Consider the following 19715-nt stretch of genomic DNA (forward strand, 5'->3'; position numbering starts at 1 on the left):
TTCCTGGGAAACTATGTTCCATTTAAGTAATACGCAATATGTTAAAAATCAATATTAAGATGCTGAAATCACGTGCTCAGTTCCCGGTCTGTGTTTAGTTTCGCCATCTTGTCCGCTTATTTATATTGAGTCAGTGGTCCGGCTTGATTTTTGATGTTAGGTGTCCGCATGTGTTGTTCTAGAAGTATATTTTAAATTATATTTTAGAGTTTAATTAACGGAGATATAATTCCTCTATTGTATATTTTATGTTATGAACATTATCTTTAATGTCTCGTAAACTTTATTTCTGAAGTTACTGGGTTCTAAACAAAAAATGATGTATACCGTAAGTTTATTTATTTTGTAATAAACATACAACTTAGCTCTTATTTCACTATTGTTTATATTAACATGTCTTCTAGAAATGATGCCCTCTTAATCTTTAAATAGAATGAACATTTTTTTGGTTTCTAAGTTGTGATAATGCTTCTTGTATTGCTCACCTGTCATAACTTCTCATACTTTTAATACATACAATTTTATCTACATTTTGTCTTCATTTTTGGTATTTCTAATTAGGGAACTACAGCAGAGCAAGATAACCGATTCAGTGACAAGGAGAAGAAGCTGATGAAAGTCATGAAATTTGGAGATTGCCTCACCAAAAGGGTTTGTAACTTTTTAATTCTTTACTCTTTATTGTAAGTATTTTTAATTCTTAAGGTTTTGTTGACGAGCAATTGTAAGTACTGTTATTTTATTTTACTATCCTCACTTCTTGAATATGAAATATTATTTGTATAATTTTGTCACCATCTTAGGTTATACCATGCCTTAATGTTTTAGAAAGTCCATACTTCTAGTGTGTGCCTGAACTATGGTTGTTAAACGATCATTTTCTTTAGTATGTTGCCTTTAAATAATATTGTGTATATTTTATGCATAACTTATTGATAGGTAATTTTTAACTTTTTAATTAGCATATTTTAAGTCAAGGAGCAAGTAATAGTTGTCTTAAAATGGTCTTACCTGAAATTAATGTTGCTAGGTTACACAATTAGTGTAGTAGAATTTTATCAAATCATTGGGTTTGATTACTTAGCAAATAGTTTTATATAAATAAATGCGTTTTATTACATTTATCATGAAATTATTTCAAAATCATTATAGCTGCTATATTTATGACCTTAGTTATGTTAAATTTCTATGTAGCCTATGATTTCATTTCAATTTTGGTTTCTTTAATCTCCATTTCCCAGTTTTATTATGAAGTTCTGTAAATTGATTTCTTGTAAATGTATCCCTCCAGTTAATTTGTAATTTTATTGCTCTGTAATTAGCTCTTGGTTTTTATGTTGGTATGTTTTTGTATAGTAACCATGGCAATTGATATGGGAGGAAACCAGGATTTGCTGGCAGATTGTGGCTCTTTTATAACCTTTAAAATGTAGTACTTAATAAGTAATATATTATATGGTTTATGTGCTGGTAGTATGGTGGATTAATAAGAAACATGAAAAAAAAGCAGTTAAAGTGGAAGTAGGTTAATAAAATATATATATATATATATATTTATATAAGAACTGAACATATCAATCACTCTGCAGTGATGCGGTATTATGCTAGTTTTTCTGAGGTTTCCCTTCCCTTGGTTGATTTTTAACTAAGGGTGTCTCACCTCATCTTCGTTCTACATTTGTGTAGTATCTTGAAGTAAACTCTCATAGCCATTTACCAGCTTGTTAATGCCTCAATATTCAGTTTTATTTACATGTTCTCTTTTTATTACATTGTCTGATGCAGTGACTAATCATTCTTTTTCTGTGGCATTTTTGTAGCTTTTCATCAAAAGCATATTTGTTTTATTTCTTTTTTCTTTAATGATTGTTCAATGGTAAGAACTCGCCCCAAGGATGGTTGTTGTCAAAAGTGGTAAATACAAACTATGATGTGTATTTATCAGTGAGAAACATGGAAAATATTTAAAATTAAATCAATCGCAATTCATTGCTCAATGTTTCTTTTATTTCCATATATATGGACATATCATTTGTAATATATGTTCATGAGGAATAGCTTTTAGATATAATTTTGGGCTGAATTTAATCAAAACTGTACTGCAGTCCTGGTGTGAGGGCTTGGTCATATTAAGATGTGCGTTTAGGAGTTGTATTTGTATCACGCTTATTAAAAATGTTGTATAGTGACTTGCTTCCATGGGTTTAAAGTTGCCATGGTGACACTTCTGCTATCTTAGCAATGTATTGATAAGATTTTTCAATTTTTAATTAATGTTAAATGAATTGTTAATTTATTCTATTCTATTTTTATTGAAAGAAGATATTTGACCGTATGAAGTAGACTGTAGGAAGATAGTCTGGGTGGCGGTCAATAAAAGTACATAATAGGAAATTAAATTGTTTTTTCTACTATTTTGTACCTTTATCCTTCACCACCCCAACCATCTTCCTAAAATATTCTATTTTAAAATTTTTAATATGACATCTTTTTATGAAGAAAAAAATAAGAATAAACCTGCTTGTTTATATTAATCAGTAAATGGTACTGCCTTTTTAGCCTTGAGATAATTGATTTTGCTTGGTTAACCTTTGGATTTCCATTTTAGTTAATTTTAACTCTTTTATTTGCAGAAAGTTTTAATGAGGATTTCTGTTTTGCATTTGATTAAACTTATGTATAGAAAGCTTTTGGAATGAGTCTTTAATTATTTTATCTGTCTTGAACCTAAATTGTGTTATTAGTTTGAACATTAACACTGGAACTTTGATGAGGTTATTTACAAATTAGGTTAAGAAGAATCCCTTTGTATGGCTGTTTAACCAAGAAGTGATTGGAAATAAATATTTTACTTCCATTATACTCACGGATGGGAAACCCTTTGTCAGGATTCATATTAGTATTTTTTGTCAAATTTTATTTAAATCTATGTTTACATTAACAATCATTTGTACTGAAAAGAGAAATGATTCATTGCTCATAATCGGTCATTTCTGATGGTAATTGGGGATCTCCAATTTTAGTTTACAGGACTTGCCAGTTAAATAAAATTGATTACACTTATTAATGAAAAAAAAATTGGTCTTTAGCTGTGTGAATACATGTTTCTAATTTATTTGTTTTGTTTTGTTTTTTGCAATTTAATCATAGTAATGTAAGGTTTGCAATTTTTCTAAGTAACATTTATTGTGGAAGGTTTTAAACAAAAGTTAATTCGTTTTCTTTATGCTGTTTCCTCATATAATTTTGTTAGTGCACTCTTTTATAAGTAAAATAGGGTATTTATGCCGTATTTATATTAGAAATAATAACCCATTTTTTGTTCAGTTATTTTGTGAAACCGATCTCTGTTAAGTTACATTAGATTGCTACAGTAAATTTAAGGATAAAAGAAAATATTATTAGTAGGAGTAGTCGGTCACACTCACTGTTTTGAACAGGTCTAAAATTAGTAAAGGTTATTTTGTTGAATTTCTAATATTATATTTTTAAAAACTTAATTGCTATATAACCTATTTATTGACAGTAATCAACTAAGGATAAAGTTTGACTTCTTTACAAACAACTGTTATAATTTTTAAGATAAATACCATTGCTTTGAAAGAGAAAAACTTTTACATTTATGTGGTTTAATTTTTTGTTTTCTAACTAATATATTTGTTTCTGTTGTGATATATATTTTTATCTGGTCTTTTTTCTGTCATTTTAAGACTATGAGGCATGTGCCCAATAGTTAAAGGAAGCTAAAGTGCCATCTGTTTCCTTAAAGGTGCTTCTACACATTTCGAAACAATGGCAAATTTGCAGATGCACTTGTGTGTAGATGGGTTATTTGGATTGGTTGTTGGTTTTCAGTTTGCGTTGTTTTACAACACCCAACAGATGAATATTTGTTCTCTCAGTATTTTAATTAATTAAAGAATTTTACTTATCCTTGGATTCTATAATTACTTCTTGTTTATATTTGTATATTTTTAAATTATATCAATTTGGTGTAAATGCATTGTTTCTAATCTTGTTAATTAATTTTAGCAGTTTAGTTTTGATTTAACATAGCAGAAATATATATTTATGAAGACAATATATGTTTAAATGTAAATAATTAAATTTTTATTAGGAACTGCTTCAAGAAGGGACTTCTCTGGCATCAGGTCTCTTCACATACCAATTTTCAACCTCAATGAGTAAATTAGCAGGGGCTATTAAGGTATACGATACCTTGAAAATTTACTCAGTTCAGGAAAAAATGTTGACTGAAATTTATCTTGTCTGTTCTGCCAAATAAACAAGATATAGGATTTCATCTCATTTGATCTGAAAGGGGATGCTGGAATTTCCCTAATGTAATGAGTGGGGATTAGATATTCTTGAAACCTACACCCTCCGCTGATAACTTAGATGTAGTGCAATAGTCCATTATTTTCTGGGAAACTAGGAGAAAAAAAAAAGTGTATATGCACATTTAGGTTTAGGAGGATGGTTTTCCTTTGCTTCTATGTTATTTTTCTTGTAATTATGAATATGCTTATAAAAAAAAAAATTAATACTGCTCTGCAATCACTTTAAGTATTTTAAATTAATGATTTTTTCAGGTGGATATGTCTAAGGTGAAGTTGGATACAATTAAACCATGGATTGCAAAAAAAATAACTGAAGTGCTTGGTATGGAAGATGATGTTGTAGTTGAATTTGTTTTTAATCAACTAGAAGATGAAAAGGTATTAAGAAAATAGTGAATCACTTTTTATATTTGAGCAAATTACATTTGTTTTCTTTATTTAACCATAATTTTCTTTATTAGTTTCCTGATCCAAAGAAAATGCAGATTAACTTGACTGGCTTTTTGAATGGAAAAAACGCTCGTGTTTTTATGACTGACTTGTGGGAACTTCTTTTGTCTGCTCAAGAATCGCCTACTGGGATTCCGGAAATTTTAATGGAGATGAAAAAGGAAGAGATTAAAAAAAGAATGGTAATAAAAGATAATTTTTAAAATAATTCAAGAGTAAGGATAAATTCAACATTTATTTGTTTTGAAAACCAAATATCTGCTATTGTGTTAGCTAATTACTCTTACTAATTATGAAAATTGTTAGCTAATCACGCAAACCCCAATGTGATAATAAGTAGTATTAAGTATAATGCTGATAATTAAAAGAATAATGAAGTTAGACTATGTACTCGACTAATTACTATATTACTGAACTTGGTTTGAAACTTCTGGTTATATTTTTTGTCTAAGAAAAGAAAACCTTTCCCTTTAAAAAATTATAAAAATACTGTCCCATCTGGTTGCTTAACCTAGCTTAGAACTACAAAATCAGAGCAGCTATGGTGTATGAATAGCATACCCTCTGTTCACTTTCATTATTTACTTCACCTTAGACATTGATAGTTATTTTTCAAAACTATTTCAACTATGTCTAAAATGTTATCCCATCCTGACTATAGCACAAACTTTTAAACACTGTGTCAAATTGTTCTAGGCAGTGTTCCACTTTCTTATAACTCATTTTTGATTATGTTTATAAGCACACCTTATAAAATTAAATAGGAAGAGTGGTGGCCATGGGGTAAAGTGCGTGGCTACTAACTATAAGGACCCGAGTTTGAATCCGGCTGGGCAGAAAATTGTTTTCTGTTACACTGTAGCCGTGAGTCAATTCCTGTGGGTTCTTGGAGCCCTTCTGGGGTCCACCAAGCCTCTTAAATTTGGTACCCTTAATTAGGTAAAAATCTGGCGGTCGAGTGTGATTCTGACCAAATTACCTCCTTGCATAACCGTTGGTCTAGGAACAGTAGTTCTTTACAGAGTACTGAACCCCTGACATGGGTTGTAGCGGTACAGAATTAAATTTTATAAAATTAAATGAATGATTACACATAACGATGTTCAGTTGATCACATGGAATGTAATTTGAGTAAATTGAAGAATGATTTTGCTTTATGTTAACACTTAAAATTAATTAATCTGATTTAGATCTTATACAGTCATTTTGGATTACACTGAACTATTTGTAGTCAAGTACGTAACAATTAGTTTTCGTTAAACATGTTATATTTAATTTAGAAGTTTTATTTTCATTTACTTAGTATTGTTTTATATTTATTATGTTTAAATGAGGAGAAGATGGTTGGGGGTGCGGTCAATGAAACACAAATAAGTATGACTAACTTATTTTAATGCCCCCAACCATCTTCTCCTCATTTATCATCCACGGTCAACTATCTCTCATAATTATTATGTTTATTATTTAAGTTCATTTGTTATTTATGATTTTTACTGTTTTTAGGAGGAGCAAGAAAGAATGCATGAGATATCAAAGAAATTAGAGAAAAAAGACAGAGATGACAAAGACAGGCGAAGAGATAGAAGTCGTGATAGGTATTTATTTTTTTTAATTTTTGAACATAGCAAATTATTATTTTTTGTTTTACCCCCTTGTCTACTTATTTTAATCATAGTGGGGGGGAGGGGAGGTTAAGTTTTCATTCCATGAGGCTGCCACAAAAAGCTTATCTCCCCAGGTCAGATTTGAACTTGCCCTGTTGCAGACTCAAGATTGTTAAGTTGACACCTGAACTACAATAAACTCCCTTGGCTACAAATGGCATAATAAATTCGAGTTAACTCAAAAAGTGTTAACTGATCGTGGTGGATGCGAGTGTGCAGGGACCTGAAAAACCTGAAATATTCTAGGAATTTTTTGAATATGGAAATGTCAGGGGATTAAACACTGAAAATTATGGTATTTTTGCAATTTTAGTAAGGTGTGCAATGTCAAATTAATGAATTAAAATCGCTATTTGTCACAATCATTTTATATTTAATTGCACGTTAATCGATTTTTCAACTCAGTTGTTCATGGAACTTAGTTCCTCTATTGCAAACTAGTTAGCATATAAAGTAACGGATTTTTCGTGGTTTGCTTCATAATATTTTTGAAGTAGGAAGGTTAATCAAAATATGTATATGTATCGTATTATGTCCTATTATGATGAACTGAAATTTTCACAAAAATGGCCTAACAAATCGAAGAATTCCATTTATAGGTTTAGGTAGACACCCTTCTAAAATTTTTAAAATCATGATGGTTGATGTAAAAGGTTGTACAAATTTTTCTAAGGTTTATAACTATTTTAAACGATTGTTTTTAACTTTTGATTATTAATTTAGGAAAAGAAGCCGTTCTCGTGACAGACGTGATAAAGATAGAGACAGGGACAGAAGAGACCGAGACAAAGAACGCTCTTCAAAGAGTAAAAAATCGTCCTCCAGATCCCCTTCAAGGTAGGTCAACTTTGTGTTATTACAAAAGAATAAAACTTAGATTAACACCTATTTTATGGCCTAAAGGTCATTGAATAACATTTTTAAAAAAGTTAAAATCAAATGATTTTAACAATTCTTGAAAATGGGTGGCACTTGTGAATTTTTTATCAATATTTGGTAAAACTGTAACCAATAGTAGGTATACAGAGACATGCAGTGGTCTTCCATATTTTTTTCTTCGTATCCTTGAATTCGTTTTTATTTACCTGACTGCTACTTTTTTACAAATAGATAATCAGTAATTTTCTTGAGACTGAGTGTAAGTCTCCTTGGACCATTCATTTACAAGGGTACAGTGGTCCTGTAAACTTTAAATACAGTCAGGTGTTAAAAATGGATGGTAAATTAAATAACTTATAGCTTACATCACTGGGCTATTTTAAAGTGTTCTTAATTAGATTTATTGTTCAGTTTGCTTAAAACAATTTTAATATTGCAAATATTATTTTTTATCAATATAGTTATAGTTATGAATAACTATATTTCTATTATTTTAATCACTCAATACTTAAACCTAAGAGCTGTAGTAAATTTTAGAAATATACTTGACAATCTGTTAAGTGGACTAACGAAACTACTGTTCTGAAATAAATTTGTTTATGAATTAATTATTACTAAAATTTTCACTACTAGTGAATTAATTTATCAAATGTAATGAAGTTAGAAGAAATCTACCCACACTTTTTTGGAATATATTTAAAAATTGAGCTGAAATTATTTTAGTTCTCTACTGTGAATGCTTGACGTGAACATATCACTGTCAGTGCGTCATTAACAGCTGATGATATTGTATTAAACTTTTTTTGTAGAGTTTAAAAAAATAACTTAGTGTTAAAACCTTTAATTAACTGCAATTTTTGTTCTTAAACTACTATCAAATATTTCTTAGTTTTCTGATAAAATTTTCAAGTTTTTCTGTATTTTGGAATTTATTTCATTTGTAAATTATAAGGAGCTAATTTCTTCAATGTTATTTGAAAACAATCTTTAAATAATGCAATTAAATTTAGTTAAATTAGAGTTCTATCAATGGGTAGATTCTCCACATGTTTGTATCGTGTGTCACCTACACCAAATTTACTTGTATATATTTTTATACAGTTGTAAATAGCTATAAATAAATTATTAAAAAAAAAAAATAGTTGTATATCATATTTATGTAAGGTATAAGTATAAAATTATCTAGTAAATTTGATTTTTATTTAATTTAAATTTGTACGTGCCATATTTTTATTTTTAATTACCTCTATAATATATCACCTAATAAAAAGGTTTAGATTAAAGTTTCTTTATTAATAATAAATTGGGGTTATTTAATTATATATTTTACTTTTTCATTATCCGGATTGATTTGTTTTTGTTAATCTTGTTAGATATCTATGATTAAGGTCCCTTTTGTTTCATTTGTTAATTTTCTTTACAAGAATAACTTACAGGCCATTTTCAATTAAGTTATTTAAGTATATTAACTTATAAAATTATTACAATTTATTTTTACAGTAAATGTTCATCTTATTTTTATATTTTTGTTCAAACTTTGTACTTTTTTTTTTTCGATGTTCAGTATTTCCTCTGTGTTAATCCTATAAGCATAATTTAGTTCTTTGATTTTGTTTGTTGAAGCAGATCTATTCCCACAATATTTTGTTAATAATATGTGATTTTGAATCTAGTCTCAATTCGATTCAAGTTGGCCTATCAATAGTGAAAGAGAAATTAAAATTAATTTCTCTATTTATTTGTTTATTTATCTCTTCTATTTTTGTTTATTTATCTTATGAGGCATTATTGTTTTTCTCATTTTTTTTTTTGTACTATAATTTCCGTCTTTTGTTACTTAAATGGAATGCTCTCATTCTTTAATGCGGGCCTGTATTTTTTAAAATTTATTATTTTGGTCCTTTAGGGGTCTCATAAACTTACTGAAGAAACCATCAGTAATAATTAAAAAACAAATGTTTACTGTTTTTGTACATTCTGTTAGGTCTGAAAAAAAGGAACATGGATCAAAAAAGGATGCTGATAACAGTGCAGATAATGGATTAGAAAAAAATGAATCGCCAGAAAACAGTGGGAAAGCGTAAGAATTAATTTTATGTCCTCTGCTTTGTTTGTGGATGGGACTGATGGAACACAAAATTATTAGTTAATCTAAAAAAAAAAAAAATTCATTAAAATTTATTTTCACTTTTATTTCAATGCCTAAAATATAAATATACTGAATAACTTAAAATTGCATGACTTTTTATTTTATTGATAATTATTATAATTAATGAGTTTACCATGTATCCACCTTCCTTGTAAGATATATTTATACATACAAGAGTTGATAAATTTTCAGTTAGTGAGTCTTGTTTGGGTTAATATTTAACTACGGTATTGTTAATGACAGCCTTACACCCTTTTGTTTATTAAAATTTTGTAAGTGCATCATTTCATGTTTGTTTATAATTTATTGGGTGTTATATTGAGATTGATAAAACTTCTGGGACTGATTTATTTATTCACTCTAAATATTATACACAAGATTCTCTTTAAATTATCTTTTTTTTTTTCTTATAGCAATTTCAGATTTGTGGTTTTATCTTGATTTGTGACTTCTTTCAAATAACTCAACTTTTGATAACTGTTTTTAAAAATTTAGCTGTTATTTTATAAAGAGCAATACATTTTTTAATGGTTAATGTCCTTTTTATTGATAAATATTTGGTTTTAGTTACATAAGCTTTTAAAAAACTGAAAAAGTACAATTGAAAATTTCTGAAAAACTTAAGTCTGCTATCACTGAAGCTAACTCTTTGGGGCCTATTTCCTTTTATACACAATATTATAAAACTTTCTCTATCAATGTAGTTTCTTTTTCTAAATCACAATACAGATGCTTTGTGAGCATTGTTTTTTATTTTTTTTATTAGGATGGGATATGCTCTGGCTGGTTTTAATTTCCAACTGCATCAATGTTATTGTTCTTTTGAGTTGGTTCTCTATTGAACAAACCTTTCTCATCCTGTTTTTTTTTTCTATTGTTCTATCAGAATTTATAGAAGTTAAGTAATATAGATGGTACAGCCGGTATTTCATATATAATTTTTATAGTATAATATATATATTATTTCTGTATTATATTATATTTTTGATTTGTAAAGATATAAAATTTGGAAAGTTTGAGGTTTAACAAAATTAGATTTACCATGTTATCATGTATTTTTTTTTATGTATTGTTTTTTCTTGATAAACTTTTATTAATTTTAATATTAAATTAATTATGTATTTTATTTTGTTTTGTGATAATTTTCATTTAATTATATATAAGATATGAAATTAAAATAAGGTATATGATATAGGATGTTCACAATTTTAATATCGTTCATTATTTATCTTATTCTTTTTTGTGGTTAATTTTAAAGGAGATTTAGTTCATCATTAATTTTAAATTTAACTTTTTGGTTTTAACTAATGACTAGTTATAACTTTATAACAGCAAATTCTTGTTAATTCATTCATGTTTTATCTACTATTCTTCAAATTTTTAGGATGTAGTCAGTCTTTTGTGGTTTTTAGACACCATTGTAAGGGGCCTACTGCTTTATATGGGACATTGTTAGGTTAGATATACAAGTACTTTCCTAGGGATAATTGTCTTTTAATTGTTATTCATCAGATGATTTTGTTGTGTGCGCGTCACCAATACAACTTTCACTAGACCAACTCTATTGGTAGTCTGACTGTCTTGCAATCTCTATATTTTCAGTACGTAGCTCTAAAAACATTAATTCAATCGAAAACGTTCTATCCTTTCCATAATAATTTTAAGATTATGCGAAAATATGTTAAAGAATACAAAGAATCTACACCTGTTCATATGTTGATGCTTGGTTAGGAGAAGACAAGATCAATCAGCTAGACTGGTAATCAGGATTTCGTTATAAAGAAAAATAAAAATATTTTTTCACTTTTTTTAAATTTTAACCATTGTATATAAACATAGTTTTTTTGAGAAAGTTATATTCAAATAAATTGGATAATACAATATATTTTATTAGTTTTATGTATTTAATTTAGTGAACTACTATTAATAAAGTATATACACTTCTTATTTTTCATGGGAAATGTACATATTATTATGAATCAGTAGAGAGAAGGGGGGAAAAAATCTATTTAAAAAACTAGCACTTTTTTTTGTCTTATTAATTCAATTTAGACGTTCTGACTTAACCTCTGGTTCCATTGATGTCAGATTCACATGGTTCTACTCAACACATCTTTATTCCTGATAATGAGTAAGAATATTCATTCTGAAGTGCCGAATTTGAATTTTTTTTTTTAAGGGAAGCTCTCCTTATTTTGGCTCTTCTCATTTTATTTGTGATTATCGGCAATTTAATTCACACTTAGTAGTAGCTTAATTGTGATTGTGAATTTTTTTATGGCATTCCAAAAATTCATCCACTTCTAAAGTATTTAGTTATAAATTTGATTATTTTATTCCATTGTTTAATTTTTAGTGTATTTAATGAATCGAGAGTTGTTTCCCCAAACGTTTTACATTTTTTTATTCATCCAAGTAAAGTACATAGAAAACTAAAACAGTAAATCACATTTTTAAAATTATCCTATGAATAATATAATTGGTCACAATTTTGATCTAATGTTTAACAAATTCTTCCTTCCCCTAGATTATCCTCTGTGCAAGCTAAACTGATGAGTATGGCTGGAACAGATGACGGACATAAAAGATCTCGGTCATCATCAGGTTCGTCAAGATCATCTCGTTCGAGATCGAAATCAAACCAAAGGTGAATTGTTCATCATTGATTGCCAAGCATGTTTTTTTATTATAATTTCCCAACTTTGATCACATTGCTACAATAATTATAAATTTTAGTTGTGTGTGTTAATATATTTATTTACCTATGCTTAACTATTTATTCTGTTTTAATGGATTTTTGGTTTTAATTTTTTCATTTAATACCAGATCAGCCTGGTGGCCGTTACATGGTTAAAATAACAGACAACTGTAATTTGATGTACGTCATAAGTAACAAATCTCAAGTTTTTGTTTATAGTGAGGTATTTTATATCTGCGTAAGTGAACATAGAGGGCAACATATTTTGTACCTCCCAGCATTTTCTGAAAACATTCTATCTCAAGTTAACCATTTAAGAAATCTCTCCTTTCAAAAAAGCAGTTCTGTGATCAGCTGTCAAATGCCATGTCATGTCAAAAATATAATTGTTTGCAGTGTTCATAGAAAATGTCCAAGCAAAACTAACAAGATTCATAATAACCTACTCTCTCCAAAAGAAACATCAGACATGTGGAAATATACTATTATAAGATGTTCCATGTTTTTATTCTGGCTTATATTTTTCAAGGAATAAATTCTGTGATTACATCCCCAACCATCTTGAAAGCCTTTCACAGCAAGCACTCAGAAATTAAATCAAAGATAAACTTTTGACGTGACAACGTCTTATAAATCATTTTGCGGGATGCCATGTTAGAAAAAGTGTCCCGTAACGGAAGTAGATTGTTTTGTTAACATTTTTTCTCAATATCACTGATTATAATGAACACAATTAGACTGAAGGAAAAATGATGATGTGGAGGTTCAAGAGACTGGTAGGAAACTAGGGATCACTATTTGAAATGGCTGATTTCATTTGTTGCATTTCTTCTAGCTGCTAAGTTAAAATTAAAATGAAACAGAATACTATAAGTTATCATCCAATGTGGATATGGACAAAAAACCATAGCTCAGGTATTATTGTTTGGTTACTCTAATCTACTATAAGTCACTTAAAGTACTATCTCTGGACGTTTAGAACTGGTAAACGTAGTGAATAGTTCTTGGTCTAACAAGTATGTAGACACTTATAATTAAAAGAATAAAAGTAGTTACATTCCAGTAACATAATTTCTTTTTTATCATAGTTTATTGATAAAAGTTTTGAGAAAATACAATTCTATCAACTGAGTGTCACTCATAATTTATTTTTGTCACCATCTTTCTTATAGCAATCTGGTTTAAGAACTTAGTGGTGACAAAATATATGCCCCATAATCTACATAAAAGTTTCAATAATCTTGTACTTCAAATTCATTTGAAAATAAAGAGAACTCTTAACTTGTTAATGAAGCAATGAGCCAGTGCTCTAACATCAACAATGCAATAATGTAGGGACTCTTTTAGATGTTAAGGTGTTTCAGGATATTGAAGTCCCATTGTATGCATTATGTTTATTTTTATAGCACTTTTAATACAATTAAATTAATAATGAACTAATATGATTATAGCTAGGTTTAATTTTGTGATCAAAGTTGAATATGTTTTTATTTATATGCTATGTCATTGTGAATATGTTTGTGGTTAATGTAAGTTAAATTTTATTTTTACAGAAAATTAATGTGGAAGAGTGTTCTATTATTGATTATTTTATATTGGTTTACTAATTATTAATTGATTATTATGAATCATGAACTTCCTATTTTCAGGTTTATATCATCTATCTTAATAATTATTTTTTCTGTATCTCTTAAAATGTTTTTCCATTTACACCATATCTTTACGGGGTATTATATTTTTTAAATTTGCTTTTTCTTGATAGTATTGTATTGTTAGAAAAAGCGGTACTCTCACACTTCTGTGAAAATCTAGTGCTTAATAGGTAACGTAATTTTAACTAAGAAACTTAAAACATTTAGGTGTTACATTTCTTATTATCATTTAGTTACATTGCCTATCACCCACATGTTAACTGTGTATGGAATGGAAATAATTTGTTAATCTTAAAAATTTTGTAATAAATAATGAACAAATTTTTCTGAAAATAATTAAGGAAACCAAGAGTTTATAATTATCAATGTCAATTTTAAGTATGTTAAGAAGTGAATGTAGATACATTTGTCACATTTTTGATTCTTATTTTCTAAGTTCTTAACCAATTATTTAATCATTCTTAACTTTGTGTTAATATGAATCAATTTTTAATGACTATAAATCAAAAGAAAGTGAAACTTCATATTTGTGATTTCATTATTATTTTCAATTTATATTCCTTTGTTCTACAGTTTCCTATGATACAATCAGAAATAACTACAGGTTGCTTTTAGTTATTTTTGTTAAAATGAAAACATTACCTAATAAGAATTGAAGCTAAAAAACTACTGCAGATAGTTGGATGGACATTGTGCTTTTCTTTTAAGCACTTTAATCCATAAATTGTAACTGCTTTTTAAAGTTTAATTTAATAAATATTTATTTTTATTTTTTTGTCCTGTAATGTATTTTTTTCCCTTAAAATGGTTAATATTTTTCTTAGAATTATGTTTGGATTTTAAAGAAGTATATTGTAGCAGTTGGAATGAAATTTTTGATTCTCGAAGCGCCCTGTATTTTAAGAAGAGGCCAAGAAGATTTTTTTATGATTTCAGCTGGAATATTGATGAACAACATCTAAAGATTCACTTCTGCTTTTATGTGCAATAACATTTTTTAAATTTCAGCAATTTGTTAAAAGTTACTATGTTAAATGACTTTTAATAAATTAATGATTTTTAGTAAGTATGATTTCTTATACACAGTTTTGTTTTAAATATCAATTTTTCTCATTTTATTAAATATCTGATTTTATATTAATATTTAAATATATCAAATTACATATGTTCAGTTTGGTCAAGTTTTTAATGCTGCAGGATGTGTGATCCATCGCTCAATCGGAGGCTGTGCCCATTGCAGTTTTGCTGTTTCACTTCGGTGGCGGTACTTCTCTCAGTGCTCCCGTTTAGTTCTTCAGCATCAGCAACACTCATCATGTCAACGGTAAGCTGTAACAGACCACAGTCGCTGTCTTCTCTGCGACCAGCTTCAGATTACTTCACTTCCCCTCTGCACTGTATCTCACTTTGTGCGGCATCTTTATCTGCATGAACCCTGGCTTCCTAGGCTGGAAAGCCAAACTTTCATCCTAAAGAATATCTGCCAGAGTCTTCAGTATCCTTCATGCAGCTGTTAGTTGCTTTGAGCTGTTCGACACGGTATGGGCTGGTGAGATTTAACTCGCTTCCATACAACAATAGCTTCAAGGCAACATCTCAGGCTAAAATAATTTTTCCAATTCTATTTTTTTTTATCAATAATTTCTCATATAATATTTTAGTTTCATCTATTTCATTAAACTATGTGATTTGAATTCGTTGATTGTATATTCAATACAATGATTCTCTAAAATAAAATAGAATATATCCATATTATTATTATTATATCTCAAAAAAATTAAGAATTGATTATTATTTTAGTATCTTGTTCCTCTAATTCACAATTATTGTTATATTTTTGATCTTTTTAATTTAAAAGGAATTTACTTTTAGTCAATTTTTCAATTTGTTCTTAATCATTATTTTTAATATTTATGTTTTTGTAGGATTGAGCAGTTCTTCATCAATTTTAAATTACATTTTTCCACAAACATTAGCAATGACAATTTTATTATTATTTTTTGCTAAAATGAGCATTTTTATCTTACTTTATTTCATTGATGTTATTGTTCGTTAAAGATCACCTAATAAAAATGGAGATAAAAGAAGATCATCATCAGAATCATCTTCATCCTCCCAAGATGAAAAAGGAAAAGAAACTGCTAAGTCATCTCAGTCTCGGTCTAGGTCTCGTTCCAAAACAGCTAATGACAAAACACAAAGAAGTAGCAGTTCTGATTCACGTGCCTCTGGTAATTTCTCTTTTAATTTTTTTTTTTTTTTTTTCAAAATAATGTCATAGGATATAGACTAACTATACCATTTCAAATCGAACTATTGCTGTATTAGTATGTTAAGAGATCTTAGGACGGGCGATGTAAAATTGGTTTCATTTGGCGAACCTAATTCCTAATAAATTATTATAGTAATATTAATAGATAAAGACTAGCCAGTCATTGGTGGAACTTGACCTATACAATAGGTTCAGGTATCTTCCATGGATAATGTAACTTTTAATAACCTTCGTTCATTCTCTTTATTAATTTTTATTTTTTTTTTCTATCAATATAGCAGAAAAAGAAGTAAAGAAAAATGATTTTGAAATTCGTAAGAAAGAAGACAGTATTCAGAAGAAACGCCAGTACAGGAGTAACAAGGATGATTCATCAGGCAGTGATTCAGAGGATGAAAAGAGAGTCAGGAAGGTAATTCTAAGTTTTTTCTTTGTTATTCTCTTGTGTAGATCTATATTTCTATATTCTATTATTCAGAATTTTTTTGATCAATTCAATCGTCTTTTATATAGGATGGTGGAGTAGACAGGCGTCGCTCTGGCTCTAGGAATAAGTCTGTTGAGAGGAGAAGAAGATCGAGCTCCAGGAGAAGATCAGGATCCAGAAGAAGGTCTGCTTCTAGAAGATCCGGGTCCAGGAGGAGGTCAAGGTCTAGGCGAAGATCAAGGTATAGATATATCTTAATTATCTAAAGAAAGTTAAAGTTTATTTATGTTCTCATAGTAAATTTTATCTGGTTTATTACATTAATTATGTGTTTGTTACATATTTATTGTTAAATTATTTCATCAAATTTCTTAAGATTTTTATTTATCTTGGCTCTTGATTTGAGTTTTAAGTTCTTGTAAGTTTTGTTTCATTAAATTAAACTGACCTTGTGAAGGGCCTGCTATCAAATCTTAGTTCTTATTCTGGAAACAAGAGTTAAGTGTAATAACTCCAGGATTCATTCCTACCTTTTTTATTTCTTTACAACTTGTTGCCGGGTCCATGCCACCATAACTGCTACAGTTCTGTTGAGCCACCATTCAGTTTCCATACGTCTTGGACGTTCTGAGTGTCAGTTGCAATTGATATCCATTTATATCTCAGTTTTCCTCTTCTTTTCTTACTGTTTTAGAGTTTTTATCAGAAGCATCCCGCAAAACATTTCTCCTATTGCATTTGACCCAGTTTGATTGTCCGATGGACATTCTGCTCTTTAAATGAATCCTAAATTCCTAGTTTATACATTTCTTCCACATTCTGACCGCCAACAATCCACCAGACATCCTCCCAAAGATTTTCTGCTAATCTCAAAAGAAGACTGTTCATTGCTCTTGGTTGTAGTGTAAGTTTCCGATCCATACCTTACTGGGAAGTATGGTTCTATACAGATATAAGCTTGCTATGTGATTGCTAAACTGTTTTCTTCGGATATAAAAGTACTATTTAGCAGAAATTATTTTTCTTTTAATCACAACTTTCAGACAATTGTCATGGGTCACCATTGAACAAAAATATATAAAATCCGTGACTGGTTCAAATGTGTAGTTCCTGAAGGCCACCAAATCATTTTCCTCGGGTATGGGTTTCTCCTCTATCATGTAATTTTTTAAAAACTAAATAATTCATTTTTCCCTGATTCACGTCAAGTCTCCTTGCAGGATCAACTGGATTCGTAGAGGTTCCTAAGAAATTAAAGCTTTGTTATAATCAAATTAATTTATTTTTTGTAATTGTTACTTTAATATGTGTGAAATATTCATTATTCAGGTCTCGTAGAAGATCCAGGTCTAGAAGGCGCTCTCCAAGAAGGCGTACTAGAAGCAGGGATAGATCTGGCAGGTATAGGCCTTCTCGCAGGTCCATAGAACGAGAAAGGGAAAGAGAAAGAGAACGTGAAAGGAGGGAGAGAGAAAGGGAAAGAGAACGATTTAGAGAAGCTAGAAAAAGGAGAGAAGCTGCTGCTAGAAGATCACCTCCTAGAAGAAGGTAAGATAGTCTCTTTTCTAACACACCTTTGTATTTGAATGGATATTGTATGTAATTCCTGGTTTTTGGAGACAGTAAGTTAAAGAAATTGTGGTAAACCACAAATTATGTACTGAAATTAAAAAGTGATTGATCAAATGATTATATAGTCAATATTATTTTATGTTTGTGTTGGTAGTAGCTCTTAATGAAAATTAGTGAAAATATAACAAAAAAAGTCTGGTACAGTGCACGCATCACACAATTTTCTCAAACAATCCATAGGTTTCGTGTAGATTGGTGGGTTTATGTTGAAATTCACTATTTTTATAAATTAAAAAAAAAATCAAAGCAATAGGGAAGGTGAAAATGATGAAGAATAATAATTTTTGTTTATCTGTTGGCATAAAAATTTGTAATTTATATTTTCTTTAGTTGGGAATAACAAATATTCCTGTCAAGGAAGATAGAGCAGTCAGGAAACATTAGTAGGTCTCCGCTTTTCCTGTTCAGATCGGATGTTTCTATTTTTTCTTTTTTCTTCTTTAGTTATTCATAAAATTATTTAATATTTTGTCTTTATCCATTGCTTATTATGAATAAAGACAAAATGGAAAAGGTTACTTTTTTTTTCGTATAAACAAAATTAAATGTCAGTATATATCAATAAAGATAAAACCTAGCTGATATTAGAAACTTATTTTATTGTACATTAATTTGTTGAATTTTATAAAAAATTATTTGAGCTGTTTTCACTATTAATAAAATTAATTTTATTGTGTGTAACCATTGTTTCTATAATATATAACAATAAATTATCCTTTTATCTTTTAAAGGGATTCCAGGAGAAGATCTGCAAGCAGACATAGGTCCAGGTCTCGATCTAGATCGAGATCCCACGTAAGAACAGTAATAACCATTATTTTTATTTATTTTTGATATTTTATTTAAGTTGACATATGATTAGATATTTTAGTTCACATTTGGATAATTTACATTCTTTGATGCTATCAAAATTTAAATTATAGTTTTATGAATTATTAACTCTGCATTTATTTAAGTTAAATCAAGACATGTTTTAATTTAAAATCTTTACAGGGTGGCAAGAGACCAGAAAGAGACATTAAAGAACGTGTAAAGAAGGAGAAATCAAGGAGTCGTGAAAGAGTGCGTGAAAAGAGACGTGAATCAAGCTCAAGCAGTGCTTCTCCTGAAAGAGCCCAAACTCAACCTGATAATAATACTAAGAGGGTATGTACTTTTTTTATGAAGAAGTTTTGAATTGATACTTATTCTTTAATCTTCAGATTTAAAAGCTTTGTCTGCTCTGTAAAAATCATCGTCTAGGAAAGTAGTTAATTTATTTATACATGAATAATTAATGAATTAAAAATTGTTTTGGATATTTCAATCCAAAAAACTTGAGATTATTAAGAATTAAAATGAATTAATGTTTTATAAATATATATTATTTGCTACTTAAATTTTTTATTCAATTAAATTCTTCAAGTAAAGAAAAAATGGATTAACATTTACTGAGACACAAACTCACATACATATTTGATGATAACTCTGAAATGTTTATAATGATAAAGTGTGGTGTAGCTGGTGTGACTAACTGAGCAACTGATCATCCATTATTAACTTTTTACTTTAA

The 19715-nt window shown here is 28.7% G+C and overlaps 1 protein-coding gene across 4 annotated transcripts in view; it reads left to right on the plus strand.

Moving 5' to 3' along the window:
• Positions 1–94: 94 nt before the first annotated feature.
• Srrm1 (Serine-arginine repetitive matrix 1) overlaps positions 95–19715 on the plus strand; it is a 24320-nt gene continuing 4699 nt past the window's right edge. Inside the window, exons 1-14 of one of the 4 annotated variants that reach the window (XM_014435328.3) lie at positions 95–328; positions 562–651; positions 4593–4718; positions 4802–4972; positions 6294–6385; positions 7178–7291; positions 9318–9413; positions 12010–12129; positions 15891–16063; positions 16386–16516; positions 16618–16772; positions 17861–18079; positions 18895–18967; positions 19157–19309. In XM_014435328.3, the coding sequence (XP_014290814.1) occupies positions 317–328; positions 562–651; positions 4593–4718; positions 4802–4972; positions 6294–6385; positions 7178–7291; positions 9318–9413; positions 12010–12129; positions 15891–16063; positions 16386–16516; positions 16618–16772; positions 17861–18079; positions 18895–18967; positions 19157–19309 (1725 nt within the window). In that variant the 5' untranslated portion in view covers positions 95–316. Of the gene's footprint in view, positions 329–561; positions 652–4592; positions 4719–4801; positions 4973–6293; positions 6386–7177; positions 7292–9317; positions 9414–12009; positions 12130–15890; positions 16064–16382; positions 16517–16617; positions 16773–17860; positions 18080–18894; positions 18968–19156; positions 19310–19715 lie in introns of all 4 variants that reach the window. The other 3 variants (XM_014435327.3, XM_014435329.3, XM_014435330.3) reach the window with 3 other exon arrangements.

This window comes from Halyomorpha halys, unplaced genomic scaffold, assembly GCF_000696795.3.
Source record: "Halyomorpha halys isolate HHAL.00 unplaced genomic scaffold, Hhal_1.1 Scaffold1561.1, whole genome shotgun sequence".
Classification (NCBI taxonomy): Eukaryota; Metazoa; Arthropoda; class Insecta; order Hemiptera; family Pentatomidae; genus Halyomorpha; species Halyomorpha halys.